This window comes from Tetrao urogallus (genome assembly GCF_951394365.1).
Source record: "Tetrao urogallus genome assembly, chromosome: 6".
NCBI classification, from domain to species: domain Eukaryota; kingdom Metazoa; phylum Chordata; class Aves; order Galliformes; family Phasianidae; genus Tetrao; species Tetrao urogallus.
The window spans coordinates 25379043-25395913 of NC_136819.1; the positions used below are offsets into that span (position 1 = coordinate 25379043).

Genomic DNA, 16871 nt, shown 5'->3' on the forward strand with positions numbered 1-16871 from the left:
ATTCAGCAGCTATCTTGAAAGCTACCACTACAGTGAAGGTCAGCTAAAGATCATAGAAGCTTGTTAACTCCCTCCCTCCAGTGCAGAAAAGTCTTGGGGGCAGATGTTTTTCTGGGAGCTCATCCTGAGACATCTGAGCAGTAAGCTTGCTTGGATGTACTTAACAAGTTTAATAGTATGTTAGGACATTATTTGTTGCCCAAAGAAACAGCATGCACAACAGTTGCAAAATCTATTTCATATTGTAAAAGCCAGGTTTTGAACTCAGTTTGCAGGAAGAGCCTATGTGTCCACAGAAAAGCATACAGTGTGGTACATAGAGCATTGCAATGATAAGCGTGGAATCCCGCATGTCAAACCATAAACATATCCTTTGAAAAAAAAAGTAATTATCAGACAAGCATAAGAGTTATCCCTGGCATCACGAATCCTGCTACCCAATGCACTGCACTTTTCTTGAGGCAAACTGAATTGCATATTCTCTCTTTCATTCTGAAGAATGAGAATGACATTACCTGGTGCTTTTCCTGTAGACTCTGAACAGTTGCCAGGGATTGGCCGTAATCCCTGGAGGATGCCATGGGAAGTTTCTCACGAACCCAGGCCAACTCCTCATCAACATCTCGGAAGAACTGGTATTGAAGTCTGCTTGCCTCCAAACTCCCACGTCTTTCCTGCAGAGGGTCGCGTAGACTTTTGTATCTGCAGATTTTAAAGGAAACACAATGAGAATTGCAAAACAGTACAGAACGAACACAAAAGGTTATATTCAGAATAAAGTAGACAATGAAAAATAAAAAAGCTGCAAAGAAGAAAAAGGCTGAGAAAAATAGGCAAAAATTTTGCATGAGACAGACCAGGCACTAACACACCTTTGCACCAGCTGATCAACTCTCTCTTCCAGCTCATCGGCAAGGAAATGCTTTTCCTGCTGGAATTCCTGAGCTGTGTTCACAAGCTCTTGCAACCGGTCCCTATGGCTAGCAATATCTTGCTCCAGTTCCTCTTGTTTCTTCAAATGACTGTTCAGAACCACTAGATCACTGCTGCTATATGGTGCCTTCAACTCATTTTCCACATCTTCCAACCATTTTTCTGTATCGTCTATACTCCGCTGAAAATGAAGGGCCTGGTGACAAGCAGGACAAAAAAGTCAGTTAAATCTTCAGGATATAAATTACAATATAAAATGACAGTCCCTTTCCAGAAGAATCGCATACAAATGCAGAGAAACTTCCAAAGGCTCAGTGACTTCTTCCCAGATCTGATGGTGGTCCAAATGAAGAAAATGACTCAGAGTGAATTCAAGAACAAATGCAGAGAACATAAGGAGTTAATCTTATTTGTGTAATGTTGCACAGATACCAATAATGGACACAGTACCTTAAAAGGCAGCCACTTAAAGGCAGAGCTTTATTTTATGCCCACAAAGTATCCCGTGCAAATTTCAGAGCCATGAGAACTGATATGCCTGAGAAGAGCTAAGAGAATGGAAACCAGCTGTGGGCATCTTTCTCATAAGGTGGTGAAAAGATGCCAGTGAGACAGGTCCAGAGAAGTGGAAGATAGAAGGGTACACATTTTCCCTCAGCATCTTCTGGAATCCTGACCCAACTTAGCAGTAGAAAGCAGAAAGGCATGCAGCCCGTAAGTCCTTTCCTCTCACTGGGAATCTCTAATCGCATACAATCGCTCTCCACTTCGCAGTTTCTTTGCTCTGGTGGTCTTGAGGTCCGATTGTTTTAAATGGCACATTCATATTTAAGACTGCAGCAGGGCATTCATGCTGCCTCTGGAAATAGCACAAAAACCCAACCACTGGTGCACCAGAATTACCTTGTAAGCATCCTGCAGCTTGGCCCGTTTATCTTGGCAGCTTGCTAGCAGTTCCTCCCATAGCTCTTCCATTTCTTGTAGCCTGGACTGAATGGCCTCAGGGGCATAGTGTCTGTCACGGAGCATCTTCTCACCTTCCTGCAGCAGAGAGAACGATCAAAATGATGGACAGATATTCCTGTCTTTCTGGCTTCTAAAATTATCTGAAATGTTGGAACAATATTAGAAGACATTTAAGGGCAAAGAGAATCTTATTATGCAAAAGCTGGACAGGAAGCCTACTTTGCAACCACAAAGTTTTTTCTGCATTCCATGATCATTGATTGAGATAGCCCAGCCACCTAGCCCACTCTTTTCCCTTCCTTGCATGTTAAAAAAGTGAACTATATTTCTCATACAAGTGAACTACTGCTTGAGATAAAACCTTTTTTTAAACCATGTATCATATAATAAAAGTATATCTACATTTCTAATTCCTGAGCTCCATATGCTTAACAGAATGGCAGAAGAAGAGGTAAAGTGGATACAGTTAGATCTCCATCAGATAGAAGATTCAGTACTTATATCCTTAAGCTAGGACCAAGTTTGCTTGAGAAAGCTAAGCTGAGTTACCTTGTATTTTACAATGAGGAAGATGGGACATAGAAAGAGAGAAAATACACAAGGACAGCAGATGTCTATTTTCTTATAAAAAGCAATTCCCAAGATCATTTTCAGAAAGAAGTAATGAGAGGCAGGTTAGTACAGAGAGAGTTGTAGTTACACCCCTTAGTCCCTCGTCATGTTCATGTTGTGTCTAAACAAACTGAGCTCTAAGTACTAGATGCAGGTGAAACTGAGGAAGAACTCCACCCTTGATGCTTTAATGCAAGTTATCTCTTGCAAAATGCAGCTAGTAAGTGCTGTGCTGAGAATAAGGTTAATAAGCATGTAACAGTCTGTCCTTCCAAACCAATAATCTGATCACAAATTCTGCCAAGTATCTGACAAAGCTTGTCAGACTTCCCTCATCTCTCTCCTACTAGCATGTCTCTGTAATGGCAATACTTGAAAATTCATCTTGGTACTTTTTGTTGGATAAAACTTATCTGGATTACTGAAGTTTTTTATTCATTCAATTACCTAGGTTTCATTTTTTGAAAGAAACAGATATACCTCTGAAGTGAGATTCACATCAGAGAGAAGTGTCAGAAGTCAGTGGAATGAATCATTGATAGTACCCATCTCCTTCCACTGCATCACAGTGAATACAGATAACAAGCTAACACTAAGCACTAACAGATAATTTGAAAGAACCCTGTGGGCACAGAAAGTTCTTAGACCAAAAGAGCAAGCTTTCCAGCCCTCTCACAGACAGAGTGAACAATGTCATTGACGGGACAGTGATTTCTCCTTGCTTGTTTGAGGTCTGTGTAAGTCAGTTTGTTAATAGTTTTTCATGCTAGTTGCCCAGTGTTGCCAACAACCCAGCTTCTCTTACAGATCTGATGGAGTCCAGGCGATTTCTATTAGCCATGATCTCTGCTTGGAAAGTTTGATGTTTCTGCAGCTTGGTCTGCAGATTGCTTGGATCTCTCCAGCTATCATCCTGAGCAATACTGTTCTTCTCATTGATCCAGGCAGCCACCTTTGAGGAGGAAAGGACAGAAGTGGACAAGAACTTCAGTGTTTCTTCAGCTGCAACCTGCCAGGCTGTTCTCGTGCATATATAAAACATTGGACTAGTAAGAGGGGACATAAACGAGCTGTCCTTTTGAGATTCTGCTTCCCTAAGCTCCTCATGCCTTGATGATGTCACCCCCACACCTCTCTACCAGCACTGTCATCTGGAAAGATGTCTGCCTCCATGGAATTTTTCTTCTGCAGTAAGAAAGTGTGTGCACGTGCACATGTGTGCATGTGGAATAAAAGGCAGTTACCTCCTTATTTCTAACCTTACCATATCTCACAAGAAGAGGACTACTTTGTTTCTTCCCATGAATTATGATTGGGTTCCTTTTAATGAGCCTATTTCTTACTGATTTTTGTGGCCCAAATGAAGGGAATTTGTTACTTGAAAACTGAAAAATATCCATTAACACTTATCCTCATGTTTTCCAATATTATCTCATTATAGACTCAGTTCCTTGGCTCTTCTCTCATTAAATCTCTTTCAGGGTTGCAGACCTATGCAGCACAGCATGTTTGAAGAACAAGAATGCAGTGAATGCTGTGTAATTGTACCTCATAGGAATTCTTCAACAACTTCTGCAGGAGCCTTGATTCCTCTAGTAGATGTCTGCGAGCAGCAGCATTCTCCAGTAATTTCTCCTTTCTGAAAGAAAGACAGATGCACGAGGAATAAAACACAGAGTGAATTAGATACGTAAAGAGTTTTTAGTTTTCATGTCTAAAAAACATTTGATCTAACTCTTGATCTCCAGGAGAAAACTGTCCATAATATGCAGCCTTCCATGATTTTGATTGTCAGAGAAGACACTTGGGATACTGTGGGAAGAACTACTAGCAGATATGTTTAAAACATGTACAAATTCTGTACGTATGATGCCTGCATCTAGGAATCACCATTAGTGAGTTTCTGAGGACAACTGAACATTATGGAAAGCCCGTGGGTATAATGATACTTGTCACTAATAACATGTAACAGGCCAAAACTACATCGTCCTTTCATCTTTCTTCCAAATATGGCTGTGCATCACTTTATTCATGTTGATTCAGGCATGAACTATTTTGATTGTATTAATAAATTTGTACATTCACTTTCATCATGAGCAATTTCTGATCTCTTCTAGTAGATTTTACATACATCTTTTCATCTATTATAGCACTGAATATAATCATTTCTAATGTTAGTTAAGATGGACAATATACAATGTGCTAGGAAAAATAAAGCAATTAACATTAGAAAGAACTGTAAAATGCCCTTATGGATAATTTGAGCAGAACTTTATGATCAACCCATTAGATCAGAGAAAAAGCAATTATGTAGCAAATGCCTTTTCTTAATGGCATTTAATGATAGTACTATTTAATGGCACAGCAGAACTCTGTGCATTGTTTGCAACACTGTCCCTAGGGCCATACCAGGGTATAGAATTACAGGAACACTGCCTTTTTCTGAATTTCACCTCTCCCCTTAATTGCAGTTTTGAAAACCTCTGACTCAAGCAAGCTTTGCAAGACCACAGATAACAGTGCAAAGTCAAGTAAATGCAAACGAGTTTACAGTTCTCTTAAAACATTTAAAGCTTTTAGAGTTATGGAGGCAGAGTTTCAATGCAAGAGAAATGGGTAGCAAACAGTGATGTTTTGACTTCACCTCCTCAGAACAGCCTGGCATCTGTTGGCGATGTTGTCCGAATCATAGTGTTTGTTCTGAATTAGCTGCTGGGCAAATGAAGCCATCTCATCAATTTTCTCCATCTGAGCTTCCAGGGATTTTTCAAATTGCATGTGTTTCCGCTGCAGGCTCTCCACACTAGACACTGAGTCCTGGATGGAGTTCAACAAAGGGAAGCTGATTTCAATCAGAGTCATTCCATCCACCACACTGATAATCCAGAAGCTAAATGGCATTTACCCCATGTTTTCAAGCTGTCAAGAAACGTTATTGGCCTTTGAAATGTGTTGGCATTGAATCTGAGAATTGGGGTCTAAAGTACTGTTTTATGCATGGCCTGAGAACATTGGTTCAGGGTCAAAACTGAACAAACTCCTGGATGCTTAGCTACTTCTGCTGGTTGTTGTGCTACATCTCACACTTCTCAGGAGAAAAAGCTGATCTCCTTGTACTCGTAAATCAATCTTGTGACAGATCCTATTTTGGAAGCAAATATGGGATGCTGAGAGATCAGAGTTAGATGAACAAATATGCCATAGAAAGAGATTAAAATTAGAGTAGCCTCAGTTTCAATCCATGGCATTTGGAAGTGTACTGATTCAAATTTGAATCTGAGGACTGGAGCCTGCCCTTACAGTTAATTTGGGGAGAAACACAGAACCTGACTTCATGTAACATTTGTGAGTCCAAAGCTTAAAGACTTAGAACTCTCTTTTCAGCACCCCCCCTGCACTTTTAATTTTAGAATCAGTGGCATCAAAATGTTACTTTAATAAACTCTGTTTTCTCACTTCTCTGGAGGACTTTATAAAGCTCCTGGAGAAACTTGTATTTTCAAAAGTTCACACCAAATGGGCCAGAAAGACATCTAAAGTACCGGGTGTTTACATGAGTCACTGGAAAAGTACGTACTCACATGGTGTTCTCTATGCATTGCTGAGCTAAATATGGCTGGAAAATAGATCCTTCTAAGTGTTTTATACTTCAGGGGAGGGACTGTAAGTACATATCTCCAGAATTAAAATTACACAGCCAGACACGAGCCACTAGCATTAGATGTCCTTCATATGACTTGTATCAATTATGTCTACACTGAACTCTGAGATGTAATTGTTGCTCCTGCAGAGACAGCTAATTTAATGCCTATGCAAAGTACCAAAGGTAAACTAAGCATCAGAGTTTATATCCAACATCCTGCATGACTTTTCTAACCGATGCATTAGTCTGCAGTTCCAGTTATTGCAGTGTTATTGATATCTGAAGTAGCTAAAGAAGAACTACACTGTTTATACCAGAAATGACCACAGTGACAACTTGCACAATGCTAGTAAATTTGTTTGAGTCAGGTAAGACCAGGTAGAGAAATACAGTCTTTTTTTCCTGCCATAATTAGAGTATTTGGACTGTTTCATTACTCTAGGGGCTGAGTAACCTATCTCATTTAAAGTACTGGGGAAGGAAACATGACCCTAAGTCATCAATAAGGCAAAGCAGTAACTTTGAAAGGAGAAAGATGGAGAAAGAAAGGAGCATATCATCATACTTCACATCTCCCCATCCTCCAAACCAATAGTTGAGAAAATGATCATTTCTTGGAGCACCTACCCCTAAGTCTTCATTGGCTAGAAAAGCCTCCTTGCTGCTGAGCCAGCTCTCAGTCTGTTCCACATAGCCATAGAATTTCTGCACAGGGAGAAGAAACAATCATGAACACGTAAAATAGACACAGTCCTGACTTTGGCAGAATATACTGAAAAAAGCCTAAATTGCTCAGGCTTTTGCAAAATTTAACCACAAGAGCATTGGATGGCAATAAGCATCGGGTGCTGCCAAAACCACGCACGTAACAATTATTGAAGCTTTCTCTTTAATAAGATGACTGTTTCTTTTTGTCTAAGACACTGGATACAATACAAGTACTTGCAGCATGTTTCCTAATGATGTATAGAAGGTGTTATATAAAACAACTGGCCTGAAATAAGTATAATGTAATCCATAAGAAGCGTGAAAGCAGTCCTTACCATATGGTTTAAGTTCTTATGTACGTGAAGCTTTTTAGATGGGTCTAGTAGGACAAGCTGTTATTTAAGGCGCTTGACATTCCACATTGTAAAAACTCTCTTTCAGCTATTTCTGACTTTGAGCAGAAATTTTGTAAAATTAGATGATGGTTACAAGTCTATGTTTCTGGAAAACTGCAGCCAAAACAGTTCTTACATTAGGAAAAAAATGCCAGAGGGAGAAAACTAGATTTTGTCCATTTTTTTCTTCCATTTTTTCTTCCATTTTCTTTTCCCAATTGTTTTAAAATATGCCCCTGTCCATACTGTTTTTCTTGGGGGAGAGAGTTTAGAATTTAGTAGGATTTTCTATTTCAAGTATGTTCCTTTTGCCAACTACATGAATGTCCCATTGGACAGATTGACAATGTTTAATTTTGTAAATTTCATGGCCTCTGAAAATCAGATGATCGTACATTTAGGAAAAATGTATGTAATTTGTAAAGACAGAATTTAAAGGTACAGTAAAAGCCCTGCTATTATTGAATGTGTTCTGCCCTCAGTCGTCTTCCAGAAATCATTGTTAATCACTGGATATTATTACATCATCCTCAGCTAATGGTTACCCCTGTTATAAATACGCTGCTTATACTGAGAAAAGCTGTGTGTGCATTTTGTTTTGAATGTCTTTTTACTTACCTGTAAATCTTGTGCTTGAAACAATTTTATATATTGCTCTTGCCATGCTTGGATCAATTCAGACCAGGCTTTCTGTAGTCTGGAGAGAGACTGATGAATCTCAGGGGTTGCATAGTGACCAGAATTGGCAAGTTGTTGACCATAGTTACTGAGAGAGTTGAATCTTTCCACTCGTGCTTCAATCTCCTCCTAAAATATATTACTAAAGTTGATGTCAAGGGTTTATGGTATGCCAACTATTCAGAATACAGGCCTTAAGGGGGAGAATATAGACTGTAACTTTCCAACACTAATATTTGTGTGGAAAATCATTCGTCTTTGAGCTGTGTTACTGAAAAAGCACAGAATTGCCTAAGAGAAAATAAATGAGAACAATAAATGACTTTATTGCTCTAGGAATGACTGGTCTCCTACAAATCAAATTGGAATTCAGTTAGAAAGAGATTGGAAAATGCTCACATATAAATGAACACAGTTTTGAACACCCATAGTACTGTATCCCCCACTGAGTTTTCCTATATAAAGGTGGTTGTTGTAAGACAAACAGCACCTAGATGTTTTTCCTCTCCTGCCAGGTAAGTTGGCATCAGATTATTACATTAAAAACACTGTTCTACTTTATTCCATTCTATTTATAGTGTTAAGATGAAATATTTAACTTTTTATGCTGGTCTGAGGAATGAATTATGCCTTTATACTGAATCCTCAAGGTTATCAGATTAAAAGCAAGAGTGAGCTCTGCAAATTGAGTGTGGAATTCCTAATATAAACCATTTGAAAATAAAAATAACCATATACTGAAATAATACTGCACAATAACTTGCAAACTACCTTAAAAATGATGTCATGGACTACTAAATGTCTGAAATTACAGCTGCTCTTCTTAGAGATTTTTTTAGAGGGATGATGGTGCCTAGAGTTTGACAGAACAGCTGTAAGATACAACTCTATTTTTTTAATTCAGATTACTGCTTTGCAGTCAACTATAGTCTCCCCTAAGGACTATAGTTTGAGCCACTAACTCAATTAAAAAAAAAAAAAAAGAAGAAAAAGCCATTTTCTATTGTGACTTATAATTTAGTCTAGTCAACCCACCGGAAAAGGAAGCGTTCCCTGAATTCCACCTTTTCTGTGTGACTATCTCATTAGAATTCTTGGGTTCCTTTACTAGCAAGATCAAGATCTAGATCTAGATCTTGTTACTATCTAAATTCAAAATACACCACAACAGCGTGTTGAACTTTTTATAGTTTTCTACTGTTTCTATTATTAATGGCAAAAAAAAAAAAAAAATTAAATTAAAAAAAAGAAAGCTAAATATTTGACTTGAGAGAGGACTGTTAACAGACAGAAGACTAGAAGAAGAGGGGGCATCAGGTATTTGACACTAAATTCAGGTCTGGAAAATGACTTAGAATCTAACATTATTCATGCTTGTAATGGGAATTGCAAAGCACAGGATTTTCATTGTTAGTATTAGTCATGATTCTGAGAATATGCTTTTTAGAAAAGGAAATATAACTACAAAGAAGAGGTAATACAGGAACTGAAAGATGGCTACTACATGTGGGAAAAATTAAAATATCAGTGTTCTTTTTAATGTTAATAATAGCACTCCTTTTAGAAAACCATCAAAAATATGAACCAAATCAGCTATCAAAAGATTATTGGTAATTTTAAGTTCTTTACTATGAGAGTGGTGAGGTGCTGGAAAAGGCTGCCCAGAGAGGTTGTGGATGGTCCATCCCTAGAAGTGTTCAAGGCCAGATTGGATGGGGCCCTCGGCAGCCTGGTCTGGTATTAAATGGGGACGTTGGTGGCCCTGTATGTGGCAGGGGGAGCAGGAGATTCATGATCCTTGAGGTCCCTTCTAACCCTGTCCATTCTGTGATTTGTACTGAGATATGAAGAGTTCCAGTACAATGCGATGGTAATTTACAGCTCTGTATGAGACAAACTGCTGGTTTTATTTTCTTCTCAGGAAAATGGAGTTTGCATCACAAAATCTAACTCAAAGCTAGACTAACATTAACTTCTTGGCAATCTGAGCAAGAGATCAGAGCTGAGCATGTTTTGAGACTGAATCAGCTTTTCACCTGCAGAGCTGGATAGCAGAAGATGTGAGCGGTAATGTGGCTTCCCAGGAAATGAGCTCCTAAATAGCCAGTGGGATAGAGTTCCATCAGTTCTTAGGTGATCTCTGTCACTAGCCTGTTACTGGAACAGACTCTCACCATGTTACTGTCAATTCATGAAGCAGAAATTCTGCTCTGTCTGCAGCGTTTAGTTCCCACAGGACAGATGGACAACACCATAGAATGGCTTGGGTTGGAACGAACCTGAAAGTTCATCAAGTTTCAACTGTACAGCCATGGGCAGAGTTGCCACCCTCTAGATGAGTATATTCAATTGGAAGCAATAATGATACTTGCCTTTCTCTGCTGATGCTCCTCAATCATGCTTTCCGCTTCATTTAGGCTTTTAGGAAGCCCCCCTGCTTCCATTAAGCCTCTGATGTTTTGAATCCAATCTATAATTTCCTTCATCTCAAAGTTAAACTTCTGCAACTGATATGAGGCTGCCAGCTTCTCCTTCCTGCAACACAATGTACAGTTTAGCATTATCCAACACAGAGTTGTCTAGTTCCCATTCCCACCCCATTTGCAGAGGAAGGTATACTGTGAGAAGGCAACTGAAGTGGATTCAAGCCTCCTAGCTTTCCCTTGCTGATCCTAACTATTTTCACATTAAATCAAAATTACACAGATGCATGCTGCCTTGGAGACAACAGGCTTGCCTTCTTTTTTTATGACAGTTCATTAGAGTAAGAAAGGTAAAGATCCTTACAGTTGTTGTTTCCAGAAACAATTCCTGCTCAGGCCTAAGTCTTTCTTGTTTTGAAAATATTCAAGAAAAGAAACATGAAAAAATAAGTATTTCACAAAATGTTCATGACAAATGTTATCTGTTAGTCTGGAGGCATTTTAGTAAGGAAGTCATTTTAAGCTAGGAAGTCATTGGACTAACTTTCCTTAAGTCACATCTGTGGAACTTCTGTTGCCCTGTGCCTCTTGTTCCAAATGGAGATGTCCTAGCTACCTGTATAAGCTCTGAATGGATCCTCAAAACTTCTGGAAATCCCCTAACAAGTAGATGATTTGCTACCCCAGGGAATAGCTTTGCTCCCGATGAGACCACAAGAAGCCTTTACCTTTGTTTGGCCTGTCCCTGGAGTCGTAGCCAGTTGTTTTTCATCTCCTGTTGCTTCATAGTCAGCTTGTCATTTATGGATGGATTCCTTGTGGAAAGGCGGAAAGATTCCAATTCCAATGGCTGGAAAGAGATTTATAGTGGGGTGAATTTATGCCAAAAAAAGCTTATGTTCAATCCTGAATTTGCCTTTCAGAACTAGTTCATTTTAGAATTCTAGTTTTTAAAATGGATACCTAAATTATAATATTAAAATATATACGTTACTATATGCACAAAAAACAATATGGATTTCTGAGCAACCGTCTAAGTGGCGAAAGATACATTTGTTTTGTTTCAACACACAAATGCTAATTAACAATTAAGAAAGCAATTTTGCAGAATGGGGACAAACAGAGAAGAAAATGAAGGAGTAGTCACAGTTTGAATACTATTGTGAAGAAAAGATTTATAGGAAGTTTGCAAAAATATGTTCCGTATGAAACTATTTCAGCCAACAGTGCAAATGATGAGGCATTGGTACACGATTTCTTCTACTGCTGCTCATCGGAAAATATATATACACATTTTTAATATGTAGTTATATAGGAAGTCTAAACTGTAATTAATGCTCAGATTAGTCCTAAGCCATGCAAACTGGGCAATCTGCAACAGCAAGAGCTGATCAGGGAATTAACCTAAGATTCTGGGGTTTGACAGCTATATCAGAAAAATATGTGAACTGTGATTTTGTGTTTTATTTCTGAACTGCACTGCAGTACAACTCATGGATCTGAAGAGACGTGTCAGAGCTTGCATCAAATTTCCAAAAAGTAAGAATTTCATAGTATCCTTTGTACTTTTTCACTTCTTACCTCTATTTTGGACTTAATAACATTGATTTCTCTCTCCATCTCTTCATGTCTTCGAATAAGGTTTTCCACACTTTCAACATCTTTCCCATAATCCAGTGCTTGTATCAGGACACTCTGAAGGGGTACAGAAAGTGTAAATGGTGACAACACAAAGAAGAAGGGTAATATTTTACTTCTATCAAATTGCTTCCTTATTCCCTTCTTTTTATTGCCATTGGAATGCTTTTTAAGTATCTATAAAGCTCTTTATGTCTGCACTCTCAACAGAAATGGAACAAGAACTTTGAATATTCACAGATCTACATAAGATCTGGGCATTCACATGTTAAACAGAAAGGCAGGAATGCTTCCCTACACTTCTCAACCTTTATTTTCTCTCTCTCTCTCTCTCTTTTTTCTTTCTCCCCCCCACCCCCCACACATAGCTCAGAATAGCCAAATATTTCACATTCAGTTGTGTTGCAGAAGCTTGCAAGAGCTGTGTTTCGCAAAAATGTGGAAAAAAAGTTAATCTTCAGAACTCTATCACAAGTGAAATCACAGACAATAAAGGAATACATTTATAAAAGCTGTTACAAAAATTTCAAACTAACGGTCTTGTAACCTGAAGTACTCCTGTCATATATTTGACTACTGGCTTACAGTTCAATAAACAGTATTTGTTATATCCATGAAGTCATTAATTCTTATATGTCTTCTTCTATTAATCTCAAAATTATAAACCAGAACAGGCATTTGTACCATATGAAAAAAAAAAAAAAAAAGAAAGAGACTTTTATAGAACTTATCAAAGTTGCATATTTGCCTACATTGCACAGCAGGGAGAGATGAGCAGTTAGTGCTAAACAAACTAGCTTTGAATTTGGAACACTGGAAGTTGCTACATCCAAACTAAGTGCATAATTAATTCAGGTCAAGTTCTATGGTAGTTCATCTAATTTCTGGTATTGAAAACTCACTTTGAATTTTACCTTTTTAGCCTTGAGTGACTTAAGGACTAGTAATCTGCAATGTGTTTAACATCTTCCTGCAGACTTGATACATAGACAACTGTCAGGGGCTACTGCTAGATAGTCAGTATATCTTCAGTAATACAGATATCTGAGTTTATCACTCAGAAAACAGAACATTTTCCCGTGTCAATTAATCCAAATCTGGGAACTCACCTTCTCAGTAATTCTCTCTGTGATGTCATCAATTTCTCTTATCAAGGCATGAATCTCCAGAGCTCCTTCTAATTTCCTCCTGTATGCATTCAGGTTACCATGGAAACTGTTCCACCTTTTATTGGAAAATAATATTTTAGGAGTATATTTCAGAGGTGAAAACTTCCACAACTGAGTTTCATAATCTCAGTTCTAAGGAAGAAAGTCTAGACTTCTGAGCTACGTTGTGTATTGATCCCCAATTCCTCAAAATAGCAAATGCAGCATGAAACATCAGCCTGATGAAACTATCTGGCTATATTCATTCCAGGTTTTTCAGGATGGCATAGAAAGTAAAAGCTACAAAGTCCTGACACAATTTCCTTAAATTATCTTAACTAGTGGACTATGAAGTAGCAGAAAGAATATGCACTTCACCAGGGCAACTTTTTGAACAGGTAGAAGTGCCTTAGCTTTATGAACATAGTCTGTAAAACGCAGTGAAAAAGCCTGTTTGCCTCCAAGGACAGAAACAACTTTGGTCCTGCAGGACAAGAAATCCTCTTGGCTAACTGCTCCGAAATCTTGAAAGGCAGCTATGGTGCATGAAGTCTGGTAGTCATGATGTTAAAAAAAAACACACATTACTCCACTGAGCCCAGCCCACCAAAAACACCTCATCCTACCTTTCTGTTTTCATTTTATGTAGAAGATTTAAAAGCATACTCACTTCTCATTGAGCTGCTTCCGGCGCTGATATATTGTCTTTGTCTCTTCCTTGTTTTGTCTCTCCAGTTTCATGGCCAGGGCATTGATAGCCTTGATGTGAGCATCATCCACTGTTGTCTCCTGTAAAGTGAAGAAAGGACAAAACAACAATAGCAGTGACAAGCAAGATTTCTATCTCGCTACCAGAAATTTCAATCAGCTCTATTATCACACTTCTTATCAGTCCCAGGTGAGCTGACAGTTCAAGCAAGAAAGGATGTTAATGATGATACACTATGTAATGATGATACACAGATTCAACAGTGATTTAGGACTATGTAAAAACTCTTAGAGCTTCTTTTCTAAGCCAGGCATTCCAGCAGGGGCTCATATGTTGAGGAAATGCAGCTGCTGGTTACATAGATGGCTGCCGTAAAACAGATGAGATGTGGCAGACTGTTCCTGCATCAAACAGATGAAAGACTTGTGGCTCTTAACTTTACATAGGCATCTGTCCAGAAGTTTGTTCCGCATCATGGACAACAGCCTTAAAACCTATACAGTCTAAAGAAACCAAATCATAAATTGGATAGTAAGATGTGTCACTGCCTTTCCTTTAAAAGAAACATCACTGCATAATGAAAGGTATGCGAAGCCTTTCAATTTTCTTCCCAAGTAACATATATACTACAGGAAGGATAATAGTTGCACATTGCAAATATATCTTCTGGACTATAATGGATAATTCTTTTCAAGCATGATGGATAGTCAACACAGAATACTGCTCCAGGATTCAAAAACATTCTATATTTTTGCAAGACCAGTAAATCAAAGGCTTTAAGGGGAGACATTAATCACTGGAGTAATAGAAGCACAGTTGCCAGATGCCAGCAATTTTTTAATAGAAATATTTATTCAAACTGAATTTTATTTATGGTACATTCATACCAAGATGTCTATTTCCATATGTACTTCAGTATTACGAACAGCCACAAAGCAAACAAGATAAACCAGTAGACAGCCACATATTGCTTCTTCAGAAACCTCAGCCTCCTCTCCTGGGAGCTAGCAACACGATGTAACAGAGTCTGAGTAGAACACTTCGCAACCATCAATGTGGGACAGTCGATCCCCACTCTGCTCTCAGATTTGTCTAGTGGGGAAACCTAGACCAAATGGATGCACACACTGTGCCAAGACCAGCCTGCTTCTGTTTGGATCACCCTATAAAGCACTGTATATTCAAGCACCAGATATGAAGGCATCTGTCTCAGTAGTTTCCTGTAGGAATCACGTTTAAAGTGGTAAAGAAGCAGTGCCTAGAAGCAGGCAGTGTTGAAGACCAAGGGCATATAAGATCTACCTTATTCAGTGGAAATACTTCTTTTTTCAGTCTTATACAGTTCCTGTCTCTATCCTTCTTTTTTGCTGGTACAATCCATAGCAGAACTCTTAGCTCACAGTTCAGCTGGTGTAGACTGAAGGGTGAATGAAAGTCACCTCACTTCCCTGATTCCATGGTGCTAAAATTCAAGCGTTTTGGCTTTCTGACCAGATCTAATGTACTGTTGCAGAAAATCTTGCTGGGTTCTGGAAATGGGAGCTCAGAGTTTTCCCCCAGGTGTCATGCATATCTATGCATTTATTTTGCATAAAAGAAGATTGTTTTCTTCAGCTAATAGGCATCAGAAAGAGAAGATGGGAGCTGGCAATACAGTAACTGGCAAATAGTATAAAAGGTAAACAGAAAAAAGAGAATATTATGAGTGCACACAGAAGTAAACCTCACTCACGAAGTTCTAATTGGCCTAATAGTCCAGATTACGAAGTATGCACAGGGATCTTTCCTGTGTGACACGGAAACCTGTTTGTCCACATCTGTGTAGTTCATAGAGAGAAGGAGAGGCTACTACAAATATGTTGTCTTGATAGATGGTCTCACACCTTTCCCAGAGGGAGCTGAAGATCATTTCAATAGCTTAGGAGGTGATAATGCTTCTTACTTCCCCAATCTTTCACCTTAGAGTAATGGAATTGTATTTACTATCTGAATAAGCTAAAAAGTTAACTGCTGCTTCTAGCATCACAAGCTACGTGGAAACAGGCAAGGAAAACATCTCTTACCCCTGATGTTGCTCCACGGAACTCATTTAGCTTTTTCATGAGCTGCAGACAGTGCTCATAGTCATTTCCCACATCACCTATGTTAATCATGACTTCCTGAGGAAAGAAGCAGCGGATAGACAAACATTCAGGTGAAGAATACAAGAATATAACACATTCCAATGCTTACGGTGCTGCAAAAAGTTCTGTGATTTTCTCTGTGAATCACTGACCTACAAATTCTGAAGTAGTCACTTCTGATCTTTAGATAATGATGAGACTTAGCCCCAATTCCTTTTCCAATCTACTACTGAATATGAAACAGCCTCCAAATGAAAACTTAGTGGATTAATGACTCTTCCTTCAAATAGAAACTTGCAGATTTGACAGACAATGAAACTGAATGTCAGTTGCCACATGCTTGAAGTCTCTTCTATTCTAGTGTACTTTTAGGTCTGTTTTGACAGAGACACACGAGAATGATAATCACAACTTCTTTATGTGCACACTTTACATGTGATGTGTTAGTACTGTTCAACCAAATTTGGCACAGAAACTCTCTAGAAAAGTTTTAGAATCTGTTGAATTATTCCTTCCACGTTGTTTGCAGAGCATATCATGATTCTCTCATGAAGAAGACCCTAAGAAGGCCTGGAGGTTGACACGTATCACACATTTGTTGTGACAGAGCAAGTCAAGTGTGCTGCTTTGTTTAAATATTAGAGTTAATTTACCTTTTCTCTGATCCAGGCTTCCACCTGGTCAACTTTCTGAAGAAATTCCAGGAAATCCCGACTATCCTCCAGCATCTTTCCACGGGCAGCAACAGCTCTTTTCAGCTTCTCCCAACGCTCCTGAAGGATACGGACCTGACGGCGGATCTCCCCTGATTTTGGGTGGCCCACTGAAACCAGGGCTTCTCCTTTCTTTGCATTCAGGAGAGGGAATTAGATATGAAGGTTACTACTGACTTCTC

General features: G+C 38.7%; 1 protein-coding gene across 1 annotated transcript in view; it reads right to left on the minus strand.

Annotated features, from left to right (window-relative positions):
• SPTBN5 (spectrin beta, non-erythrocytic 5) overlaps nt 1-16871 on the minus strand; it is a gene marked incomplete at both ends in the record, with an annotated part of 89345 nt that overhangs the window by 15600 nt on the left and 56874 nt on the right. Inside the window, 15 exons of the mRNA XM_079536755.1 lie at nt 516-702; nt 873-1129; nt 1837-1974; nt 3317-3463; nt 4060-4150; nt 5156-5328; nt 6782-6859; nt 7876-8064; nt 10308-10470; nt 11087-11208; nt 11940-12053; nt 13106-13220; nt 13815-13933; nt 15917-16012; nt 16630-16821. Of these exons, the coding sequence (XP_079392881.1) occupies nt 516-702; nt 873-1129; nt 1837-1974; nt 3317-3463; nt 4060-4150; nt 5156-5328; nt 6782-6859; nt 7876-8064; nt 10308-10470; nt 11087-11208; nt 11940-12053; nt 13106-13220; nt 13815-13933; nt 15917-16012; nt 16630-16821 (2181 nt within the window). The remainder of the gene's footprint in view (nt 1-515; nt 703-872; nt 1130-1836; nt 1975-3316; nt 3464-4059; nt 4151-5155; nt 5329-6781; nt 6860-7875; nt 8065-10307; nt 10471-11086; nt 11209-11939; nt 12054-13105; nt 13221-13814; nt 13934-15916; nt 16013-16629; nt 16822-16871) is intronic.